Source organism: Salmo trutta, chromosome 21, assembly GCF_901001165.1.
Source record: "Salmo trutta chromosome 21, fSalTru1.1, whole genome shotgun sequence".
NCBI lineage: Eukaryota > Metazoa > Chordata > Actinopteri > Salmoniformes > Salmonidae > Salmo > Salmo trutta.
This window is the reverse complement of record NC_042977.1, coordinates 14,606,692-14,628,038: the sequence shown is the minus strand read 5'-3', so window position 1 is coordinate 14,628,038 and position 21,347 is coordinate 14,606,692. Positions and strand designations below refer to the sequence as shown.

The 21,347-nt window shown below is 44.3% G+C and overlaps 1 protein-coding gene across 1 annotated transcript in view; it reads left to right on the top strand.

Annotated features, from left to right (window-relative positions):
* Positions 1–21,347, top strand: part of LOC115156760 (calsyntenin-2) — a 303,928-nt gene that overhangs the window by 197,079 nt on the left and 85,502 nt on the right. Inside the window, exons 3-4 of the mRNA XM_029704424.1 lie at positions 18,209–18,404; positions 20,580–20,788. Of these exons, the coding sequence (XP_029560284.1) occupies positions 18,209–18,404; positions 20,580–20,788 (405 nt within the window). The remainder of the gene's footprint in view (positions 1–18,208; positions 18,405–20,579; positions 20,789–21,347) is intronic.

Genomic DNA, 21,347 nt, shown 5'->3' with positions numbered 1-21,347 from the left:
TGTGTGCATGTGTGTGTGTGTGCATGTGCGTGGGTACTTGTGTGTGTGTGTCCTCGAGTGTGTGCGCGTGTATCTCCCTACTGAACCCAGTGGCCCATATCCTCTTCTCTCTCACTCTGTACTTCGGGAGCTGACAGAGGTCAGGGCCCTCAGCCACTCAGACATTTAGACTAAGAGGCTTGAGAAGGACTCCCTCTCGGAATGGCCAGGCTGTGATACTATGGAAGGGGACTTAGAAACATGGTGGGGACATGGAGATAGAGAGTCTTTAATTTCACCCTGGAGTGAAAGGCTTAGAACTCATGATCAGAATTGGAATTCCTTCCTCATGCTGAACTGCTTTAAGGGACAGTTTCCTAGCGAAGCAGTTTCCTAGACATAGATTAAGTCTTGTCCTCGATGGAGAATCCCCATTAAAGGTGTTTTTTAGTCCAGGATTTGGCTTAATCTGTGCCTGGGTGTGTGGCCCTGAACGTCTACTTACTATATAATCAAACACAAGCTTTTTCTAACCCACAATATGCCATGGTTTCCCTTTAGTCCTCTTCAAATCTAGCCTGGCTAAACCAGACTGAATGTATTGTTCGGTCTGGTTAAACCAGGCTATTCCATATCTCCCCTTGAGGTACAAAAATAAAGGGTGTGTACTGTACTCTACTGTACATTACACTTAAACTGACATCTTTACTGAAAGTCAATGGAGAGAGAGGGTTACTTTATGTCATGATGAGATTCATATAAAACAAGGCAACAGTAAACATGTCGTCGGCCACGAAGGATGCATTGCCCCCCCTTGTGCCAATTGAGATATGGTGGGTGACTAACACATTTCAGTTAATTACTATGACTCTCGCCTTGGGCTAATCAGTGTTGTTTAGTAAATGCCGGATCTCCATTGCAAGACGCATCATTCCCCCAACTTTCATCAAAATGGGGCCAGTGCTTTCTGAGAGATCCTATGTGACTAACATACGAACATACTAACGGATCCACAGTCCATTTCCCTACTTTCATAGTGGGGGACAACAAGATGATTGAATGAATAAGGGATTCGGGGTGTGAGCGATGCATTTGTTTCAGTGTTCTCTGACCACGTTTACATCCACACCGTATTCCCGTTATTATTCGGGATTACTCAAGTATTCTGTTTTTGAGTTGACATCATATCCCATTTACAATAATCCGAAAAAGCTTGTGTCCCAGTTATGAGGAACCCGGATAAGATTCTTGGGATATACTGATCTTAGACAGGATACTGTGGCATGTAAACATCTGATCCCGTTTACTGTTGTTTTTGCGGTCTGCACAGGCTCAGTTTCCCATGTCATGGGTGTTGTGTGATGATGTTTTCATCCGATTGTCAAACAAATCACTTCAAAAAGTAGTTTACCTGTGCAGTTCGACCCACCATAATATTTCCATAACAATACATTTTGCTGATACGCCGTACTGGACCGTAGAGCTTACTGGCTACTTTCACCCATAATTTAGACAAAGTCTTTGCTTATAATTTCCGACATTTGGTAGGCCATTTGTTTTTCAACTATAGCAGCTTCTATTCTGTCATAACTTGTTGCCCCAGAAGACTAAATGAAGTAGTGCTTACCAGAATAATGTCTTAAATCGATAGAATGAATGTGTTAGTAATCTAGTTAACACCGGTAAAGTTGTCTGTTTAATGTAGGGACCAGGGAAAAAACAACTCCAAAACAGTGGAAAGATTAGCAAAGTGCAAAATGTCCAAATGTCAACAGTTGCACCGGTTGAAAGGAAATGAAACGCTGAGAAAACAATAAAAGACGTTTCTGATAAGACTTCAGTTGGTCTTGGGAGCGTATATTTTTTGTGGTTGAAATACTGTCTGCTTGCTTAACAGTGTCAAAGATAACCCATTACACGTACATTCACATTTTCTCAAGAGATGCTGAAAGAAAGAAATCAGATTTCTCCACTGCTGTTCCTGAGACAAAATTAACATTTGTTGTATCATTTTAGTGCAAGAAATGCATAATTCTGCAGTAGTTCATTATATACAGTTTCTTCAGAAAGTACGTAGTCACATCCCTTGACGTTTTACACATTTTGTTGTGTAACAGTCTGAATTTAAAATTTATTAAATTGAGATTTTGTGTCACTGATCTAGACACAATACCCCATAATGTCAAAGTGGATTTTTGTTGTTGTTGTTGAAATGTGTCAATAAGTATTCAACCACTTTGTTATGGCAAGCCTAAATACATTTAGGAGTAAACATTTGCTTCACTCTGTGTGCAATAATAGAGTTTAACATGATTTTTGAATGACTACCCCATCTATGCACAACACACATAAAATGATCTGTAAATTCCCTCAGTCGAGAAGTGAATTTCATGCACAGATTCAACCACAAAGACCAGGGATGTTTCCCAATGCCTCACAAAGACGGGCCGGAGCAGAAGCCAGACGTTTTATGTGCCCCCAACCGATTGTTTTTTTGTTCGTTTATCTGCGTTGTTTGTAACTTATTTTTTTTACTAATTTTGTACATAATGTTGCCGCTACCATCTCTTATGACCGAAAATAACTTCTTGACATCAGGACTGCGATTGCTCACCACGGACTAGCAGAATCCTTTTTCTTCTTTCACGACTCTGACGAGCCCGAGGCGGAGGATATACAGCTCCCTCGGGAACAGGCCCCGAAACCCGTGATCTGGGTGAAGAGGAGGTGGAGAAAGAGAGGCCGAAGAGCGGGCTGCCTTCTGAGAATTCAAAGGTGATCGAATAAACCCCCACTTCCCTCAATTCTGCTCGCAAACGTGCAATCTTTGGACAATAAAGTCAATGAGTTACGAGGAAGATTAAACTACCAACGGGATATTAAAAACTGTAACATCTCATGCTTTACGGAGTCGTGGCTGAACGACGACAATACCAACATACAGCTGGCTGGTTAAACGATGTACCGGCATGATAGAAGAGCGGCGTCTATATATTTTTGTACATAACAGCTGGTGCACGATATCTAAGGAAGTCTCGAGCTATTGCTCGCCTTAGGTTGAGCATATCATGATAAGCTGCAGACCACACTACCTACCGAGAGAGTTCTCATCTGTATTCTTCGAAGCTGTTTACATACCACCTCAGTCAGAGAGTGGCACTAAGAAGGCATTGAATGAGCTGTATTCTGCCATAAGCACACAAGAAAATGCTCGCCCAGAGGCGACGCTCCTAGTAGCCAGGGACTTTAATGCAGAGAAACTTCTATCAGTTTTACCAAATTTCTATCAGCATGTTAAATGTGCAACCTTAGGGAAAAGAACTCTGGACCACCTATACTCCACACACAGAGACGCATACAAAGCTCTCCCTGTCATGACTTCCGCCGAAGTCGGGTCCTCACCTTGTTCGGGCAGCGGTCGGTGTCACCGGTCTTCTAGCCATCATCGATCCACTTTTAATTTTCCATGTGTTTTGTCTTGTTTTTCCTCACACCTGGTTTCAAATCACTCAATCACTTGTTGTGTATTTAACCCTCTGTTCCCCCCATGTCTTTGTGTGGGATTGTTTATTGTAAGTGCTTGTGCACGTGTTGATTGGTGCACAACGGGTTTTTGTACCCATATCTTGTTATTTTTATGCCGTTGGTTTTGCTATTAAACTGCTCCGGCTATTACCAAGTTCTGCTCTCCTGCGTCTGACTTCCCTGCCACCGGTTACGCACCCCTTACACTCCCTCGCCCTCCATTTGGCAAATCTGAGCATAATTCCATCATCCTGATTCCTGCTTACAAGCAAAAATTAAAGCAGGAAGCACCAGTGAATAGATCAATAAAAAAGTGGTCAGATGAAGCAGAGGTTAAGCTACAGGACTGTTTTGCTAGCACAGACTGGAAAATGTTCCAGGATTCCTCCAATGGCATTGAGGAGTACACCACATCTGTCATTGGCTTTATCAATAAGTCGCCCCCACAGTGACCGTACGTACATACCCCATCCAGAAGCCATGGATTACAGGCAGCATCCGCACTGAGCTAAAGGCTAGAGCTGCCGCTTTCAAGGAGCGGGACTCTAACCCGGAAGTTTATGCCCTATGCCCTCCTACGAACCATCAAACAGGCAAAGTGTCAATACAGGATTAAGATCAAGTCGTACTACACCGGCTCTGACACTCATTGGACGTGGCAGGGCTTGCAAACCATTACAGACTACAAAGGGAAGCACAGCCGAGAGCTGCCCAGTGACACGAGCCTTCTAGACGAGCTAAACTACTTCTATGCTCGCTTCGAGGCAAACAACACTGAAACATGCACGGGAGCACCAGCTAGACCGGACGACTGTGTGATCATGCTCTCCACAGCCGATGTGAGTAAGTCCTTTAGACAGGTCAACATTCACAAGGCCGCAGGGCCAGATGGATTACCAGGACATGTACTGCGAGCATGCGCTGACCAACTGGCAAGTGTCTTCACTGACATTTTCAACCTCTCCCTGTCCGAGTCAGTAATACCAGCATGTTTTAAGCAGACCACCATAGATAGGTAACCTGCCTAAATGACTACCGACCCGTAGACATTAAGTACTTTGAAAGGCTGGTCATGGCTCACATCAACACCATCATCCCAGAAACCCTAGACCCACTCCAATATGCATACCGCCTCAACAGATACACACATGATGTTATATCTATTGCACTCCACACTGCCCTTTCCCACCTGGACAAAAGGAACACCTATGTGAGAATGCTATTCACTGACTACAGCTCAGCGTTCAACACCATAGTGCCATCAAAGCTCATCAGTAAGCTAAGGACCATGGGACTAAACACCTCCCTCTACAACTGGATCCTGGACTTCCTGACGGGGCACCCCCAGGTGGTAATGGTAGGTAACAACACATCCGCCATGCTGATCCTCAACACAGGGTCCCCTCAGGGGTGCGTGCTCAGCCCTCTCCTGCACTCCCTGTTCACTCATGACTGCACGGCCAGGCACGACTCCAACACCATCATTCAATTTGCAGATGACACAACAGTGGTAGGCCTGATCACCAACAACAACAAGACAGCCTATAGGGAGGAGGTCAGAGACCTGGCCGTGTGGTGCCAGGACAACAACCTCTCCCTCAACATGATCAAGACAAAGGAGATGATTGTGGATGACTGGAAAAAGAGGACCGAGCATGCCCCCATTCTCATCGACAGGGCTGCAGTGGAGCAGGTTGAGAGCTTCAAGTTCCTTGGTGTCCACATCACCAACAAACTAACATGGTCCAAGCACAACAAGACAGTCGTGAAGCAGGCACGACAAAACCTATTCCCCCTCAGGAGACTGAAAAGATTTGGCATGGGTCCTCAGATCCTCAAAAGGTTCTACAGCTGCACCATTGAGCGCATCCTGACTGGTTGCATCACTGCCTGATATGGCAACTGCTCAGCCTCCGACCACAAGGCACTATAGAGGGTAGTGTGAACGGCCCAGTACATCAATGGGGCCAAGCTTCCTGCCATCCAGGACCTCTATACCAAGCGGTGTCAGAAGATGGCCCTAAAAATTGTGAAAGACTCCAGCCACCCTAGTCATATACCTGGGATAGGATAAAGTAATCCTTCTACCCCCCCCCCCCCAAAAGATTTTGATGCACTATTGTAAAGTGGTTTTTCCACTGGATATCTTAAGGTGAATGCACCAATTTGTAAGTCGCTCTGGATAAGAGCGTCTGCTAAATGACTTAAATGTAAATGTAAATGTCATAGACTGTTCTCTCTGCTACCGCACGGCAAGCGGTACCAGAGCGCCAAGTCTAGGTCCAAGAGGCTTCTAAACAGCTTCTACCCTAAAAGCCATAAGACTCCTGAACATCTAGTCAAAATGGCTACCCTCCACCGCACTGCCACTCTCTGTTGTCATCTATGCCTTGTCATTTTAATAACTCTACCTACATGTACATACTACCTCATCGAACCAGTGCCACCGCACATTTATCTCTTATTCTTGGTTAGGGATATCAAAGTTGCATGTAAACAGCTTATCCCGAATAAGACCTTAAGCGACATATGATCTACTATCCGGAATACTGTGCGCACGTAAACGTGGTCATTGATGTGCAGGTGACAACAATAGGTACTTAGTCTATACCTCAACAGTATAGATTATTGCATTCAGTGTACTAGTGGTCATCTCTCAGCATGATTGCTGAAATCTGTTTTGTCACAGGCAACCATGGATACCCATAAGGGACAGCCATTCCACAATTGCATCAACCCAAGTCACAGTAAATTACACAAACCTAAACCTACACAAGCGTACACTGTACATGGCACTGCTGTCATGAGAGACTCAAAAGCTCAGTGCTCACATTCTGTCTCTGCCTCTGTTCTAATCTAATCGCTCTTGGCTTTGTACCTCTGCTCAGCAGAGGTACAAAGTCCGGGCTAATGGGCATCCCTGAGCGAGGGGCTCCTGGCGTTCAGGAAACCCTGTCTCGGTGACACTGTGACCCCCGGAGATGTGGGAGCTGTCAGTGTGTAGCCGCCAAGGGGAAACCAAACGGTTGTGGGGGGCAGCAGGTTCAGTTGGGGCGGAGATGGAGAGAGGAGGGATAGTAGAGAACAGGCAAAAAGAGGGAGATGAGGTAGAGAAGAGATGGGGAGGGAAGGAGGTAGAGAGGAGATGGGGAGGGAAGGAAGTAGAGGAGATGTGGAGGGATGGAGGTAGAGAGGAGATGTGGAGGGATGGAGGTAGAGAGGAGATGGGAAGGAGGTAGAGAGGAGATGTGGAGGGATGGAGGTAGAGAGGAGATGTGGAGGGATGGAGGTAGAGAGGAGATGGGAAGGAGGTAGAGAGGAGATGGGGAGGGAAGGAGGTAGAGAGAAAGAAAGAGCAGAGGAGGATGTAGAGAAAAAAAGAGAAAAGAAAGGAAGTTGATGATTAGAGAGGAGGATGCAGAGAGAGAAGAGGAATGTAGAAAGCAGAGGGTAGAGAGGGAGGGGGACGGGACGGGAAGGGATGAGATGAGCGGAGCACCTGGATGCCAACTTTGAGAGCTAAATAATTGATGCCCCCTGACCAGAGGTCATCCGGAGAGGGAGGAGGAGAGGCAAACAGGGGGACAGACTCAGGGGAGGCATGCCCGGTAGAGCTATTTATAGCTGCATTAGCTCTCCCTCTCGCTCTCTCGCTCTCCATATACAGTAACAGTCAAAAGTTTGGACACACCTACTCATTCAAGGGTTTTTCTTTATTTTTACTATTTTCTACATTGTAGAATAATAGTGAAGACATCAAAAATATGCAATAAAACATGTAGTAAACTATTTTAGATTTTAGATTCTTCAAAGTAGCCACCCTTTGCCTTGATGACAGCTTTGCACACTCTTGGAATTCTCTTAACCAGCTTCATGAGGAATGCTTTTCCAACAGTCTTAAAGGAGTTCCCACATATGCTGAGCACTTGTTGATTGCTTTTCCTTCACTCTGCAGTCCAACTGATCCCAAACCATCTCAATTGGGTTGAGGTCGGGTGATTGTGGAGGACAGGTCATCTGATGCAGCACTCCATCACTCTCTTTCTTTGTCAAATAGCCCTTACACAGCCTGGAAGTGTGTTTTGGGTCATTGTCGTGTTGAAAAACCAATGACAGTCCCACTAAGCGCAAACCGTATGGGATGGCGTATCTCTGCAGAATGCTTTGGTAGCCATGCTGGTTAAGTGTGCCTTGAATTATAAATAAATCACTGACAGTGTCACCAGCAAAGCACTCCCACACCATTACACCTCCTCCTCCATGCTTCATGGTGGAAACCACACAAGTGTAGATCATCCATTCACCTACTCTGCATCTCACAAAGACACGGCAGTTGGAAACAAAAATCTCAAATTTGGACTCATCAGACCAAAAGACAGATTTCCACCGGTTTAATGTCCATTGCTCATGTTTCTTGACCCAGTCAAGTCTCTTCTTCTTATTAGTGTCCTTTAGTAGTGGTTTGTTTGCAGCAATTCGACCATGAAGTACTGATTCACGCAGTCTTCTCTGAACAGATGTGTTGAGATGTGTCTGTTACTTGAATCTGCGAAGCATTTATTTGGGTTGCAATCTGAGGTGCAGTTAACTCTAATGAACGTATCCTCTGCAGCAGAGGTAACTCTGGGTCTTCCTTTCCTGTGGCAGTCCTCATGAGAGCCAGTTTCATCATAGCGCTTGATGGTTTGTGCGACTGCACTTGATGAAACATTAAAAGTTCTTGAAATGTTCCATATTGACTGATCTTCATGTCTTAAAGTAATGATGGACTGTCATTTCTCTTTGCTTATTTGAGCTGTTCTTGCTATAATATGGACTTGGTATTTCACCAAATAGGGCTATTTTCTGTATACAACCCCTACCTTGTCACAACACAACTGATTGGCTCAAACGGATTAAGAAATTCCACAAATGAACTTTTAACAAGGCAGACCTGTTATTTGAAATGCATTCCAGGTGACTACCTTATGAAGCTGGTTGAGAAAATGCCAAAAGTGTGCAAAGCTGTCATCAAGGCAATGGGTGGTGTCACGTTCGTTGTAATAATGATCGGACCAAGGCGCAGCGTGAGCAGCGTTCCACATCTTTAAAGAATAAACGAAAAGTGATGACAATGAAGCTACACATAAACAATATCCCATAACCCACAGGTGGAAAAAATGCTACTTAAGTATGATCCCCAATTAGAGACAATGATAACCAGCTGCCTCTAATTGAGAATCATACAAATCACCAAAACATAGAAAAACTAAACTAGAACCCCACATAGAAAATAATAACTAGAAAAAACCCCAGTCACGCCCTGACCTACTCTACCATAGAAAATAAGAGCTCCCTATGGTCAGGACGTGACAGTACCCCCCCCCCCAAAGGTGCGGACTCCGACCGCAAAACCTGAAATAAAAAGGGAGGGTTAGGGGGGGTGTCTAGTGTCGGTGGCGGCTCTGGTGCGGGGCAAAGTACCCGCTCATCCGCCAGCATCGGTGGCGGCTCTGGTGCAGGACGAAGAACCCGCTCATCCCGCAGATCCACCAGCATCGGGGGAGGCTCTGGTGCGGGCCAAAGAACCCGCTCATCCTGCGGATCCAGCCATGGACCCAGGCTGAACACTGTGCCTGGACAGGGCACCAGCGCAGAAGAAGACTCTGGCCTTGGAGCTGGACTGGACGCCATGCTTAGACTGGGCATCGGCGTAGTGGTGGCTCCGGCCATGAAGCGGGACTGGACGCTGTGCCTGGACTAGGCACCAACGCAGAAGAAGACTCTGGCCTTGGAGCTGGAGGTTCCGGACCGTGGGCCGTCTCAGGAGGTTCCGGATCGTGGGCCGTCTCAGGAGGTTCCGGCCCATGGGCCATCTCAGGAGGATCCGGACCGTGGGCCGTCTCAGGAGGATCCGGACCGTGGGCCGTCTCAGGAGGTGCCGGGCCGTGGACCGTCTCAGGAGGTGCCGGGCCGTGGACCGTCTCAAGAGGTGCAGGGCCGTGGACCGTCTCAGGAGGTTCCGGGCCGTGGGCCGTCTCTGGAGGTTCCGGGCCGTGGACCGTCTCTGGAGGTTCCGGGCTGTGGACCGTCTCTGGAGGTTCCGGACTGGAAACTGTTGCCGGAAGCTCTGGACTGGGAACTGTCGACGGAAGCTCTGGACTGTAAAAGCACACTGGAGGCCTGATGCATGGAGCCGGGACAGGTGGCACCAGACTGGTGACACGCACTTCAGGGAGAGTGCGAGGAGCAGGCACAGGCTGTGGATGCGCACTGGAGACACCGTGCGTATCACCGCAAAACATGGTGCCTGACCGGTTACACGCTCCCTACGGTGAGTACGGGGAGTTGGCACAGGACGTACTGGGCTGTGAAGGCGTATTGGAGACCTGGTGCGTATAGTCAGCATCAAATGGACCGGAAATGTAACCTCTATGGGCTAGGTGGCCTACTCAACAGCCAGTGGAATCACGTGGCGCGATATTCAAATACCTTAGAAATGCTATTACTTCAATTTCTCAAACATATGACTATTTTACACCATTTTAAAGACAAGACTCTCGTTAATCTAACCACACTGTCCGATTTCAAAAAGGCTTTACAAAGAAAGCAAAACATTGGATTATGTCAGCAGAGTAACCAGCCAGAAATAATCAGACACCCATTTTTCAAGCTAGCATATAATGTCACATAAACCCAAACCACAGCTAAATGCAGCACTAACCTTTGATGAACTTCATCAGATGACACTCCTAGGACCTTATGTTATACAATACATGCATGTTTTGTTCAATCAAGTTCATATTTATATAAAAAACCAGCTTTTTACATTAGCATGTGACTAGCATGTGACTAGCATTCCCACCGAACACTTCCGGTGAATTTACTAAATTACTCACGATAAACGTTCACAAAAAACATAACAATTATTTTAAGAATTATAGATACAGAACTCCTTTATGCAATCGCTATGTCCGATTTTAAAATATTCTGAGTAGATAGCCCGGCCATCACAGGCTAGCTATTTTGACACCCACCAAGTGTGGTACTCACCAAACTCAGATTTACTATTAGAAAAATTGGATTACCTTTGCTGTTCTTCGTCAGAATGCACTCCCAGGACTTCTACTTCAATAACAAATGTTGGTTTGGTTCCAAATAATATATGGTTCCATAGTTATATCCAAATAGCGGCGTTTTGTTTGTGCGTTCAAGACACTATCTGAAGGGTAAAGAAGGATGACAAAAAAATTCTAAATATTCCATTACCGTACCTCGAAGCATGTCAAACGCTGTTTAAAATCAATTTTTATACGATTTTTCTTGTAAAAAAGCAATAATATTCAGACCGGGAAACCCTGTTTTCGTTCAAAGACGAAAAAATAAAAACATGGTGTCGGCTCGTACACGCGCCCCAGTCTCATTGTTCTCAGATCGACCACTATCCAAATGCGCTACTGTTTTTCAGCCATGGCCTGCAAAGTCACCATTCACCGTTCTGCCGCCTTCTGAGAGCCTATGGGAGCGTTAGAAAATGTCACGTTATGCCAGAGATCCCCTGTTTTGGATAGAGATGATCAAGAAGGCCAAGAAATAGTCAGAGAGAGCGCTTAAAGAAAAACCCTTGAATGAGTAGGTGTGTCCAAACCTTTGACTGGTAGGTACTATATATATATATATATATATATATATATATATATATATATATATATATATATATATATATATCCATATGTATGTATATATTATATATTTATTCATTTCTCTCTTATCCCCTCCATCTTTCTTTCCCTGTCTCTCTCACCCTCCCTGATTTTTCCCTCTCTTCATGCTGTAAATCAATGAGCCAGGTACCCAGGGCTCAGGCTCTCTATCTCTCTCTCTCTACCCCCTCTATATCTCTCTCTCTCTCTCTCTCTCTCTGTCCCTCTCCCTCTCTCGCTTTCTTTCTTTCTCTCTCTCTCTCTCTCTCTCTCTCTCTCTCTCTCTCTCTCGTTCTCTCTCTCTCTTTCTCTCCTCTTTCACCCGCTCTCTCTTTCTCTCTCTCTCTCTGCACCAACTCCTGATGCACCTGATTCACGCCCACTACCTCATTCTCACAGAGATGGAAACTGGCTCAGGCCCCGGCGAAACTCGGACAAATCTTAATCATCAAAAAAGTTTGTAATTTCCAATAATTTTGTTTTGCTCGATGTCTTTGTCTTTCAAGTGATCCAATAGGCTAAAACAGATTCTAATAAACGATAAACACACATAAATTACCAATTTTTTTTTGTTACCATTATTTTCCAGTCTTCACACCTGAATTGTTTGGTAAACAAACATGTCAGTTCTTTGTGTTGAAGTATTATATGACTGTACCTGATTCCACCATTAAAATCATACTTGTCCTACAGTTGCTATCATCCCAAGGCTTTCGATTTGATGCGATTCAATTAACATCCAACATCCATTGACATGTGTGTCTCAGTGTGTGTTTGTGTGTGTGTGTTAGGGTGTGCATGTGTATTACTGAGCTGTTTATAAGTGGCACGGGTTACACGGTTGCCTTTGCTATCTCCCAAATGCAATTAGGAGGTTCCCCCTATCTTAATGAAAGAGCCTAATGGGATTCTAATAAATTGTCCACCGTGACTGGCAACAGACACTGCCCATGGTCTTCTGGTGAAGCCAATACCTCATGGTAGTATGAATGGCTGAAGGGGTTCTGCAGAAATGGTGGGTTGTTATTGTGAGAAAGGAAAGGACGAGGTGCCGCTGTAGAAATGTTTTTGTTAGATGAGACATTTTATAAGGTCATAGACTATTTGAGTCATGGTGTGTGTGTGTGTGTGTGTGTGTGTGTGTGTGTGTGTGTGTGTGTGTGTGTGTGTGTGTGTGTGTGTGTGTGTGTGTGTGTGTGTGTGTGTGTGCGTGCGTGTTAGTGCATGTGCTATCCCTTTAATAGGCTGTTGGGGGGTAGCCTATCTTCTAAACCATTTTCTTCCGAAGTCGGGTGTCTTACCTCACATAGCAATGTAATGTACATATATATATATAAGTTTGACCTGTTCACTAGCAGCAGTCTGTACTTCATTAGGCCACTCATTATCCAGACACAGAGTGGAAAAAATACATAACAAATCAAGAGAATCAACTAAATTAGAAGAGCTCAGAGAAAATGTGGCGAGGCGCAAACTCCTGAACCTCATCATCTTCCTCTTCCTCCTGCCTCCGTGTTAGATCCCAGGTTTGGGAGTGTGTGAGCGCTAGCAGCAGGTCATTAGCGACTAGAGGCGTAATCCAGCAAGTAATTAAAGAAGGGGACGTGGGTTCGTCTGAGAGTGTTAGATGACTAGCTGAGAGGCGAGAGAATGAGCGAAATCAAGACTTTAAGCCTATGGGGCCGCCAAGAGAGACCCGCATTTTAATCAGCCTCCCAGCCACACCCACACACTCCACACCCACACACTCCACACACACACACACTACACTACACACACTAAGCCATCTTCGCGATGAGACAAAACACACACCACGAGAGCGAATCTAATATGATATTTGATTAAAAGTAGGAGAATTAACATGGTGGATGAAGTAGTCTGTTTCTCAGTAGGAGGGAATTGGACATAGGGATGATTTTGCGAGGTCACTGTCCTAGATAGACACCCTAGGCCGAACCAGATGGGCAAGCTCAGTATTTGCACCAATTATTTCACCAAGACTGAACCAATTACTTTGAAGTATTAAACAGAAAACTTCCAATAAAGTCCAAAGAGGAGGAACAAGACTTTAATTAAAAACGTAAATAAAGACAGCTTCAGAGTTTTGTGTGTCAGTGTCCTATATCAGAATGACAGATGCAAACTTTGCACAGCCTGCTGCAAATGTTGAGTTCTCGTCTTCCGTAGATAGTGACACAGGGGAGAGATTTTTTTTGAAAGAACATCCAATGCACCATAACCTGATCTTTGCTAAACACATTTCTGTGGAGTACGACTTGGTTTTAATATTTCAGACGCTCAATTAGAGGTGAGCTTGGATGCCACCTGGCATTCTAAAAGCAATGCTCTTTTCTAACTCAGAATGTTCAATATTAAACAGGCTCAATTTGATTGACTTTTCTCTGAATCATTTCTGCTCCCACATGTCCCACTTCCAAACTACAGCACTTCTCAAACATCTTGGCACTCTATCAAATCCCCTGACAAATCTTTATATTTTCACATTTACCGTGAAAACAGCCACTTCCCATAAGATATATACCAAAGGGTTCAGGCCCAAAACGGTACGATTCAGAGTCAATAGTAGACTACTAGAGCACATCTCTTGGCAGTGCTTTTGAGAGGCAATCTAAGTGGAGTTCAAGAGAGATGCAAAGTCCACTTCTGCTGACACGATAGGAATCTTCTTCCCTGAAATCTCTTCGTCAGTCTGTCATAATCATTTACACATACAGGTAACTGCTAAAATAAGGAAAGACTTGAGTTAATGAGGGATACAAAGAATATTGAAAGCAGGTGCTTCCACACAGGTGTGGTTCCTGAGTTAATTAAGCAATTAACATCCCATCATGCTAAGGGTCATGTATAAAAATGCCCAGTTGCTCGGTTACCCATTATTTTGGCTACCATGGTTACAAGAAGAGATCTCAGTGACTATGAAAGAGGGGTCTCAAAGGAGCATAGGGGATATAAAGGGTGTGTCCATCTGTCTCAGTCACAGGCTGACATTTATTTTCATGAGTCTTTCCCTGGAGGCAGAACTGAGCAGTTTCCGCTAGATAGGGCAGCAGCAGTCAAAATTGGTTATATCGTATGAATTCATGAAAACAAAAATGTGCTTTTTGGTGTTAATTTAAGGTTAGGGGTAGGCATTAGCAGTGTGGTTAGGGTTAGTTTTAAAATCCTTTTTGATGACTTTGTGGCTGTGCCAGCTAGTGACCACTCTGCGGAGCTGCCTCCAGGGCAAGACTCACGACAATAAATGCCAACCTGCATCTCAGTCACCAGATTCCAACCCAACTGAACACTTCTGGGAGATTCTGGAGTGGCGCCCGAGACAGCGTTTTCCACCACCATCAACAAAACACCAAATTATGGAATTTCTTGTGGAAGAATGGTGTTGCATCCAGACACTTGTAGGATCTATGCCAAGGTGCATGGAAGCTGTTCTGGTGGCTCATGGTGGCCCAATGCCCTATTAACAGTGGAACCACCATAGGCCAATGGCCACTGATGTTTGATTTTGTAAAAAAAAAAGCCATGTCATGCTCCTTCCCTGACTTTTCCTGAATGTTTGTATTTTATACTGCTCATTTGTCAGAATTTTTAAATCACAAACAGAAAAGTATTTAGAGTCTTTTTACCTGTTTTTTTCACACTTATAGCTAACTTAACCTGCCAAACAATGTGCTGTAGGACGTTGGTACCCAGCCAGGCACTAATACGTCTCTCTCTCCTCACTGAATGAGTGACAAATGGAAGAATGGGAGATAATTGTGCGCCTTACTTTACAATTTAATTTAAATTAGGCCTAACTGAATGACAAGGAAGGTGAAGAGGTTGATTTAATTTAGAAAGACAATCGTGAAATTATGAATTTGTGTTATGCCTTTTTATCAGCAGCAAATCATTTGATGCGTCTTGGGGGCCGATACCATTCTCTTTTACGTTTTACTTTGTAAACAGAAGCTTTTACAGGACTGTTTTATTTACTATAACTCTATTACTAATCAAATGTATTGTAAGGGAAACGACAACATGCTATGTGTTGCAGTAGGCCTTTAGAATAACGCAAAACATATCCTTGACTCTATCCATGTTAATGAGCAGGAAACAAACGATGCCAGACAGCCTGCACAGCCGGCCCATCTAAACTACACCTAAACTATACCTAAACTAATTTCACACATAAGACTTAACCTATAGAAAATATTAAATTGACAATAAATCTGATGAGTGACAATATTAGGCCTATTAGTTGTATATTGAACATGAAGAGATGGGTACATCTTGTAAATGACAGATCCAAGAAAAGGATCATCACTTTATCAAATCCAGCTTCAGAGTCACATGCAGGTAAAACATTTTGATTTCTCTGTAGTATCAGAATGAGCATATTCTGCAGTTTCTATGACGCTTACCTTTGTCAAATAGCTCTCAAAATTCAAGAGGTGCAGCTCTATTTCCACATTTCTGCGCCGTCCATGCATTCAGCACATGACCACTTGGGCAGCAGCATTGCTCTGGCTACTAAGCAAAAACTAGTAAGATAATAAACTCAAAATCAAAACATGTTATTTATTTATGCAATTCATCCTTTACAACTTTTCATGCACTGATGCTTTTGTTTAGGAATACAGAAAATAATTTCACCTGTGACCTGGCTGGTTATATTATTATTATGTTTTCGGTTTCTACTTTTTCAACGGAAGCTGTAACTGGACTTTATGAATTACTAGAACTCTATTACTAATCTAATCTACAATTAAAGTTGATCAATTGGATTACACCATAATGTTTTTATTGTAAGGGAAACGAAAATAGGCTATAGTCCTACGTTTTGCGAGGACTATGTAGAATTATACAAAACATATCCTTGACACTATCTAAACAAAGAACTTTCTTAATTTATTGATATATTTCCTTTATAATATAATAATATAATATATAATCCTTTATAATAGTTTATGCACTATTTATCAAGCGTTGGTGCTTATGTTTGCTGCACCTTGCTGGTTGATATCTGATACATATACTAAAGGGGACACCCGGAAACGTTCTCTAGCTGGTATTTATAGGCTGAAAGACCAGGCGGTTCTAGTGTTAATACACTTTACGTTGGTGTTTCCTTTCTTTTTTCCAGTTACCTGTACATTGCATGTCTCCTTCACTGCACTCGTTGATAGTTTCCTGACTCCTCCATCCTCTCTCTAAACGTAATCCAGAAAAATGCATTTGCGGTCAAGCAGATGGAGCGTAAAATGGCATTGCGTCAGACCCAAACTACTAAATGGAAATGTTTGCATTTTATTCCCAGTATTCTGTATGTTTGTGTATTTTATATGTAGTGTATGATTGTGTTTGTTATTTTCATATTTCATATTGGCTTCGCCTCCCTTTCCTCCCTCGCCATCTAACATAATATTTGGCAGGCGCTGGATGCTCAGAGCCATGCTGTGCTTATCATTGCCCTCGCACGCCACCCGCTGTGTTTGGATTATTATTTTCTCCCTCGGCACACCTTGCCGCTCCGCGCCCATTGTGGTGGTCGTTTAATTTCGATAAGGCATTGTGGGGCCTAATATAGAGGGGAAATGTAAACTACAAGCCCAGGCAGCAGCGAGGACGGATGAACCGCGAAGGGTAAATTGTTATTTCACCACTACGAATGGAGTTGTGATGATTTGAGCGGGTGGAATGGATTCTAAAAAAATTTTTAAAAAACGGAGACAAAGAGCGAGGGATGAAAAATGCAGGGGAGTTGAGGCGGAGAGACAGAGGGAAAGTTTGGTTGATCAGAGTTTGGCAGTGGCGCTTGTGCACACAAGGCATAGCCTTGGCGCTTTTTGTTCCTGACGTCCGGCTAAGGTTTAAGTAATATCGGCTGTCACAGGGTCGGGGGTGCGAGTGTATTCCCTAAGGCTATTTCCCCAAATCCCTGAAAAGAACAGAAATACAGAGATGGTTCCAGAATCGGAAACGTAAATAAAAAAGCAAAAGTGAAAAAAGGATGTATATTATTGAGTTGGTGTCGTCAGTAGTTATTTTCTTATTGACTACACACCACAAGTCTGGTGTCAGGCCCGTATTTCATTTATGTCAGCGAGAGATGCTGACAAAGATCATTGTGTTCAGAACTGTGACTCTGTGTTGCCCGCTATTGCATTACTTCTAAACAAGTTGAGGATATTGGAGGGAGATTTGTGAACCTACTACATCAAGATGTTTGGATGTCTTACAAGATCCCCAAGTGTAATTCCAATGGATGTGGTTTACTACCCTACCCCATTCACCAAGAAAGTGTTCCCCAGTGTTACTCTATAAAAAGACTCACACAATTCTTGCTGTCCCTGCAATGGCAGGAAACCGGTTATCCATCCCACTTCTGACACCAGTGAAGGTGGGAGATAGTCACTAGCAGGGCTTGAACCAGACACCCTTACAGGGCAAAGACACTACGCTCTGTGTCATTAGGAAGGTCGTGCTTACATTCAGGAGGACTGAGCATTACAATTTCAATCTGACTCATTCAACAAGGTTGTATCATCATATCCAGCAGACAATTAAACGTACTTCAATTTAATTTGATTGTCATACCACTTGTGCTATTAAAAACCGAGATGGCAAACCAGCATCTCTCTCCGATTGGACCATTAGACTTAAAAACGTAATTTTTCTGAAAGGTAGCCTGGAGCGAGGAATATTGCAAAATCAAGCAAACACAAATTGCATTTCTTCCTCCCTGTCTGGCCTTGCACAACATGATGCCACCGAGGTCGATTACAACCGCAGAACACTCTTTCAGTCTCTTAGCAGCTCAACTGTGTTTTGCCACCATCTCTAAAAACACATACATGTCCTCGATAACAGTGTTCAGAGTGGCGGCATGCCGGGACACATTCCCAGCTCTGAAAAACGAGGTGACACACCATGTCCATTATCTCTCTATTAATTATCTCTCTCCCCCTCATTTCCTCCCCACCTTCTCCTCCTCCTCCTCCTCCTCCTCATTTTCCTTGCAGGGGAGATCTGTGCGTTTATGATCCACGGGCAGGAGGCCCCGTTCGAGGCGGTGGTCCTAAACAAGACATCAGGGGAGGGGGTCCTGAGGGCCAAGGGCCTGGTGGACTGTGAGACCCAAAAGGAGTACACCTTCCTCATCCAGGCCTACGACTGTGGGGCCGGGGCCAACGGGGTCAGCTGGAAGAAGTCACACAAGTAAGGAAGGAGTGTGTGTCAGGGAGGGGGCTTGGTCTGTGTGATGGGGAATTGGTGTGTGTGTCGGAGGGAGTGGGGATGTGTGTGTGTGTGTGTGTGTGTGTGTGTGTGTGTGTGTGTGTGTGTGTGTGTGTGTGTGTGTGTGTGTGTGTGTGTGTGTGTGTGTGTGTGCGTGTGTGTAGAATTAGGGTTAAGGTTTAGGGTTAGGTTAAGGGTTAGGATTAGGTTTAGGAGTTAGGGAAAATAGGATTTTGAATGGGAATCAATTGTTTGGTCCCCACAAGGATAGTAAAACAAACGTGTGTGCGTGTGTGTGTGTGTTTGTGCATGTGTGTTTGTGTTTGTGTGTGGCTGTATCTTTTTTTGTGTGAGATCGATTTTTCTAAAAATGTTGTGTTATACAAGCAAGCTGGTTTGTGTCAAGAACTGCAACGCAGCTGGGTTTTTCACACTCAACAGTATGCCGTGTGTATCAAGAATGGTCCACCACCCGAAGGACATCCAGCCAACTTGACACAACTGTGGGAAGCATTGGAGTCAACATGGGCCAGAGTCCCGGTGGAATGCTTTCGACACCTTGTAGAGTCCATGCCTCGACAAACTGAGTCTGTTCTGAGGGCAAAAGGGGGGGGGGGGGGTGCAACTCTACATCCCAAGCGTCCAGTATGTGAGTCTTTACTTGTCCTCAATACTATAATCACAGACAGTGACTGAGCACATCCACCGTGCAATAGCAGCCTTCTGTAGTCTTAGTAACTGAGCTGAGACTTGCTCGATGTTTAGCTCTGGGTATGATTCTCATTAATGAGGGCCCGAAGGCTCCTTATGAGTCAGACAGTCTCACATAAAGCCTTATAGCCCTGCTCTGATGAAGTGCTACTGAAGGCTGTGCTCTAGTGCACTGACTAAGGCTGATATTGTCGCACAGAGAGAGAGAGAGAGATGGGCATGAGAGAGTGGGAGTGATTTCACAGCTTGGTCATCTTTGATTAATGTCTCTGAGTGAAGTAGGGCACCTGTCAAAACCAGTGTGTGTGCATCTGTTTTATTTTCATCAAAATCAAATTGTATTTGTCACGTGCGCCAAATACAACAGGTGTAGACTTTACCATGAAATGCTTACTTACGAGCCATTTCCCAACAATGCAGAGTTAAAAAGTAAGAAAATTAGCGAATAGGAAATAGTACCACAATAAATAACAATAACGAGGCTATATACAAGGAGTACCGGTAACAAGCCAATGTGCAGGGGTACGAGGTAGTTGAGGTCATATGTAAATGTAGGTAGGGGTAAAAGTGACTAGGCAATCAGGATAGATAATAAACAGAGTAGCAGCAGCATATGTGGAGAGTTTGAAAGCTGTGTGTGTCTGTGTGTGCGCGCGTGCGTGTGTGTGTCTCAGCTAAGCAGCATCACTGCAGGACATTTTAAGTAGGTGTCATTAAGTTAATGTCTTTAATTAGGAAGGCATGTTACAGCACCACTTCTTGTCGCAAGGTCATTGTCAGCAGAATTATAGGTAGAGTTTGAGAAACAGGATTTAAAAAAAAAATAATACAGAGATATTTAAAATATTACTTATGTTCAGCCCTTTGGTTGTTTTAACAAAGTACAAAGGAAGAGGCCCCGAACCAACCTAGATTTGGTGAGGATATCTCTCAATGGCTTCGGTGCGAAAACATTGCATCACTACCTTCATTTTTTACAGTACAACTATCAGTGAAAAACAGTGAAGGATTTTACTTTTACGTATTGTATGCCCCCTTGCTCTGGTGTTTCTCTTTCTCGTGTTCCCTTAACTAGCCTTCCCTGTAGCTCAGTTGGTAGAGCATGGTGTTTGCAACACCAGGGTTGTGGGTTCGATTCCCACGGGGGGCCAGCACAGAAAAAAAATGTATGAAATGTATGCATTCACTACTGTAAGTTGCTCTGGATAAGAGTGTCTGCTAAATGACTAAAATGTAAATGATGAGTTTGTGTGTTGTTGTTTATGTTTGTTGTCTCTGTTTTTATGCGGTTTGGGGGGGGGGGTTTGAGGACGTTGAGTATTTTGTTATCATTATTACCTATTGTTGGAAGAGCATCAAAAGTCTCTCTCTCTCTCTCTCTCTCTCTCTCTCTCTCTCGCTCTCTCTCTCTCTCTCTCTCTCTCTCTCCCCCCTCCCTCTCGCCAGGGCGGTGGTTCACATCCAGGTGGATGATGTGAATGAGTTCTCTCCTGTGTTCCGGGAGGCCATATACCACGCCGCGGTAACGGAGGGGAAGATCTACGACAGCATCCTGCAGGTGGAGGCCTGGGACCAGGACTGTTCCCCGCAGTACAGCCAGATCTGCAACTACGACATCGTCACCTCCGACACACCCTTCGCCATTGACCGCAATGGTCAGTATCCTCTGACCTCAGAACCTGCAGGTCAAATGACACAAGCATAGGCTACTCTGACTGACCTTGCGTTAGGTCAAACCTTTTGTACTTTGCCTCTCTCTACACATTGTTAACTCCGCGCTCAGAAAATCCCCCTGTAAATTCCTTCAACTTGGTTACAGTTTACTTTCCATGACAGTAATGACACAAACTGTTCCTCAGGCCATCAAATTGGCTCGGCATAATTTGAATACAGTCATTACCAGAAGTTCGTATCTAGATCAACTTACAGTCCATTCACAGTCAGTACACGTGGCCCATGCGGGAATTGAACCCGCAAATTTGATTTGCTGTTGCCAGAATCTTCTCCAACCAACTGAACTTGGTTAATTATATTCATAACACATCTCTCACACCATTTGTCAGCGTGCTGTATTCATGGACTCTCCAAGTGCTTCCCCATTCATCTTCTGATCACAGTGCAGTGTTATACAGAGTGATGTGAAGCTGGATCCAGCTCTGTGTGATCAGCGGGAACACAAGGACGAGTGGAGCCCGCGGATCAGACGGGCAAAAT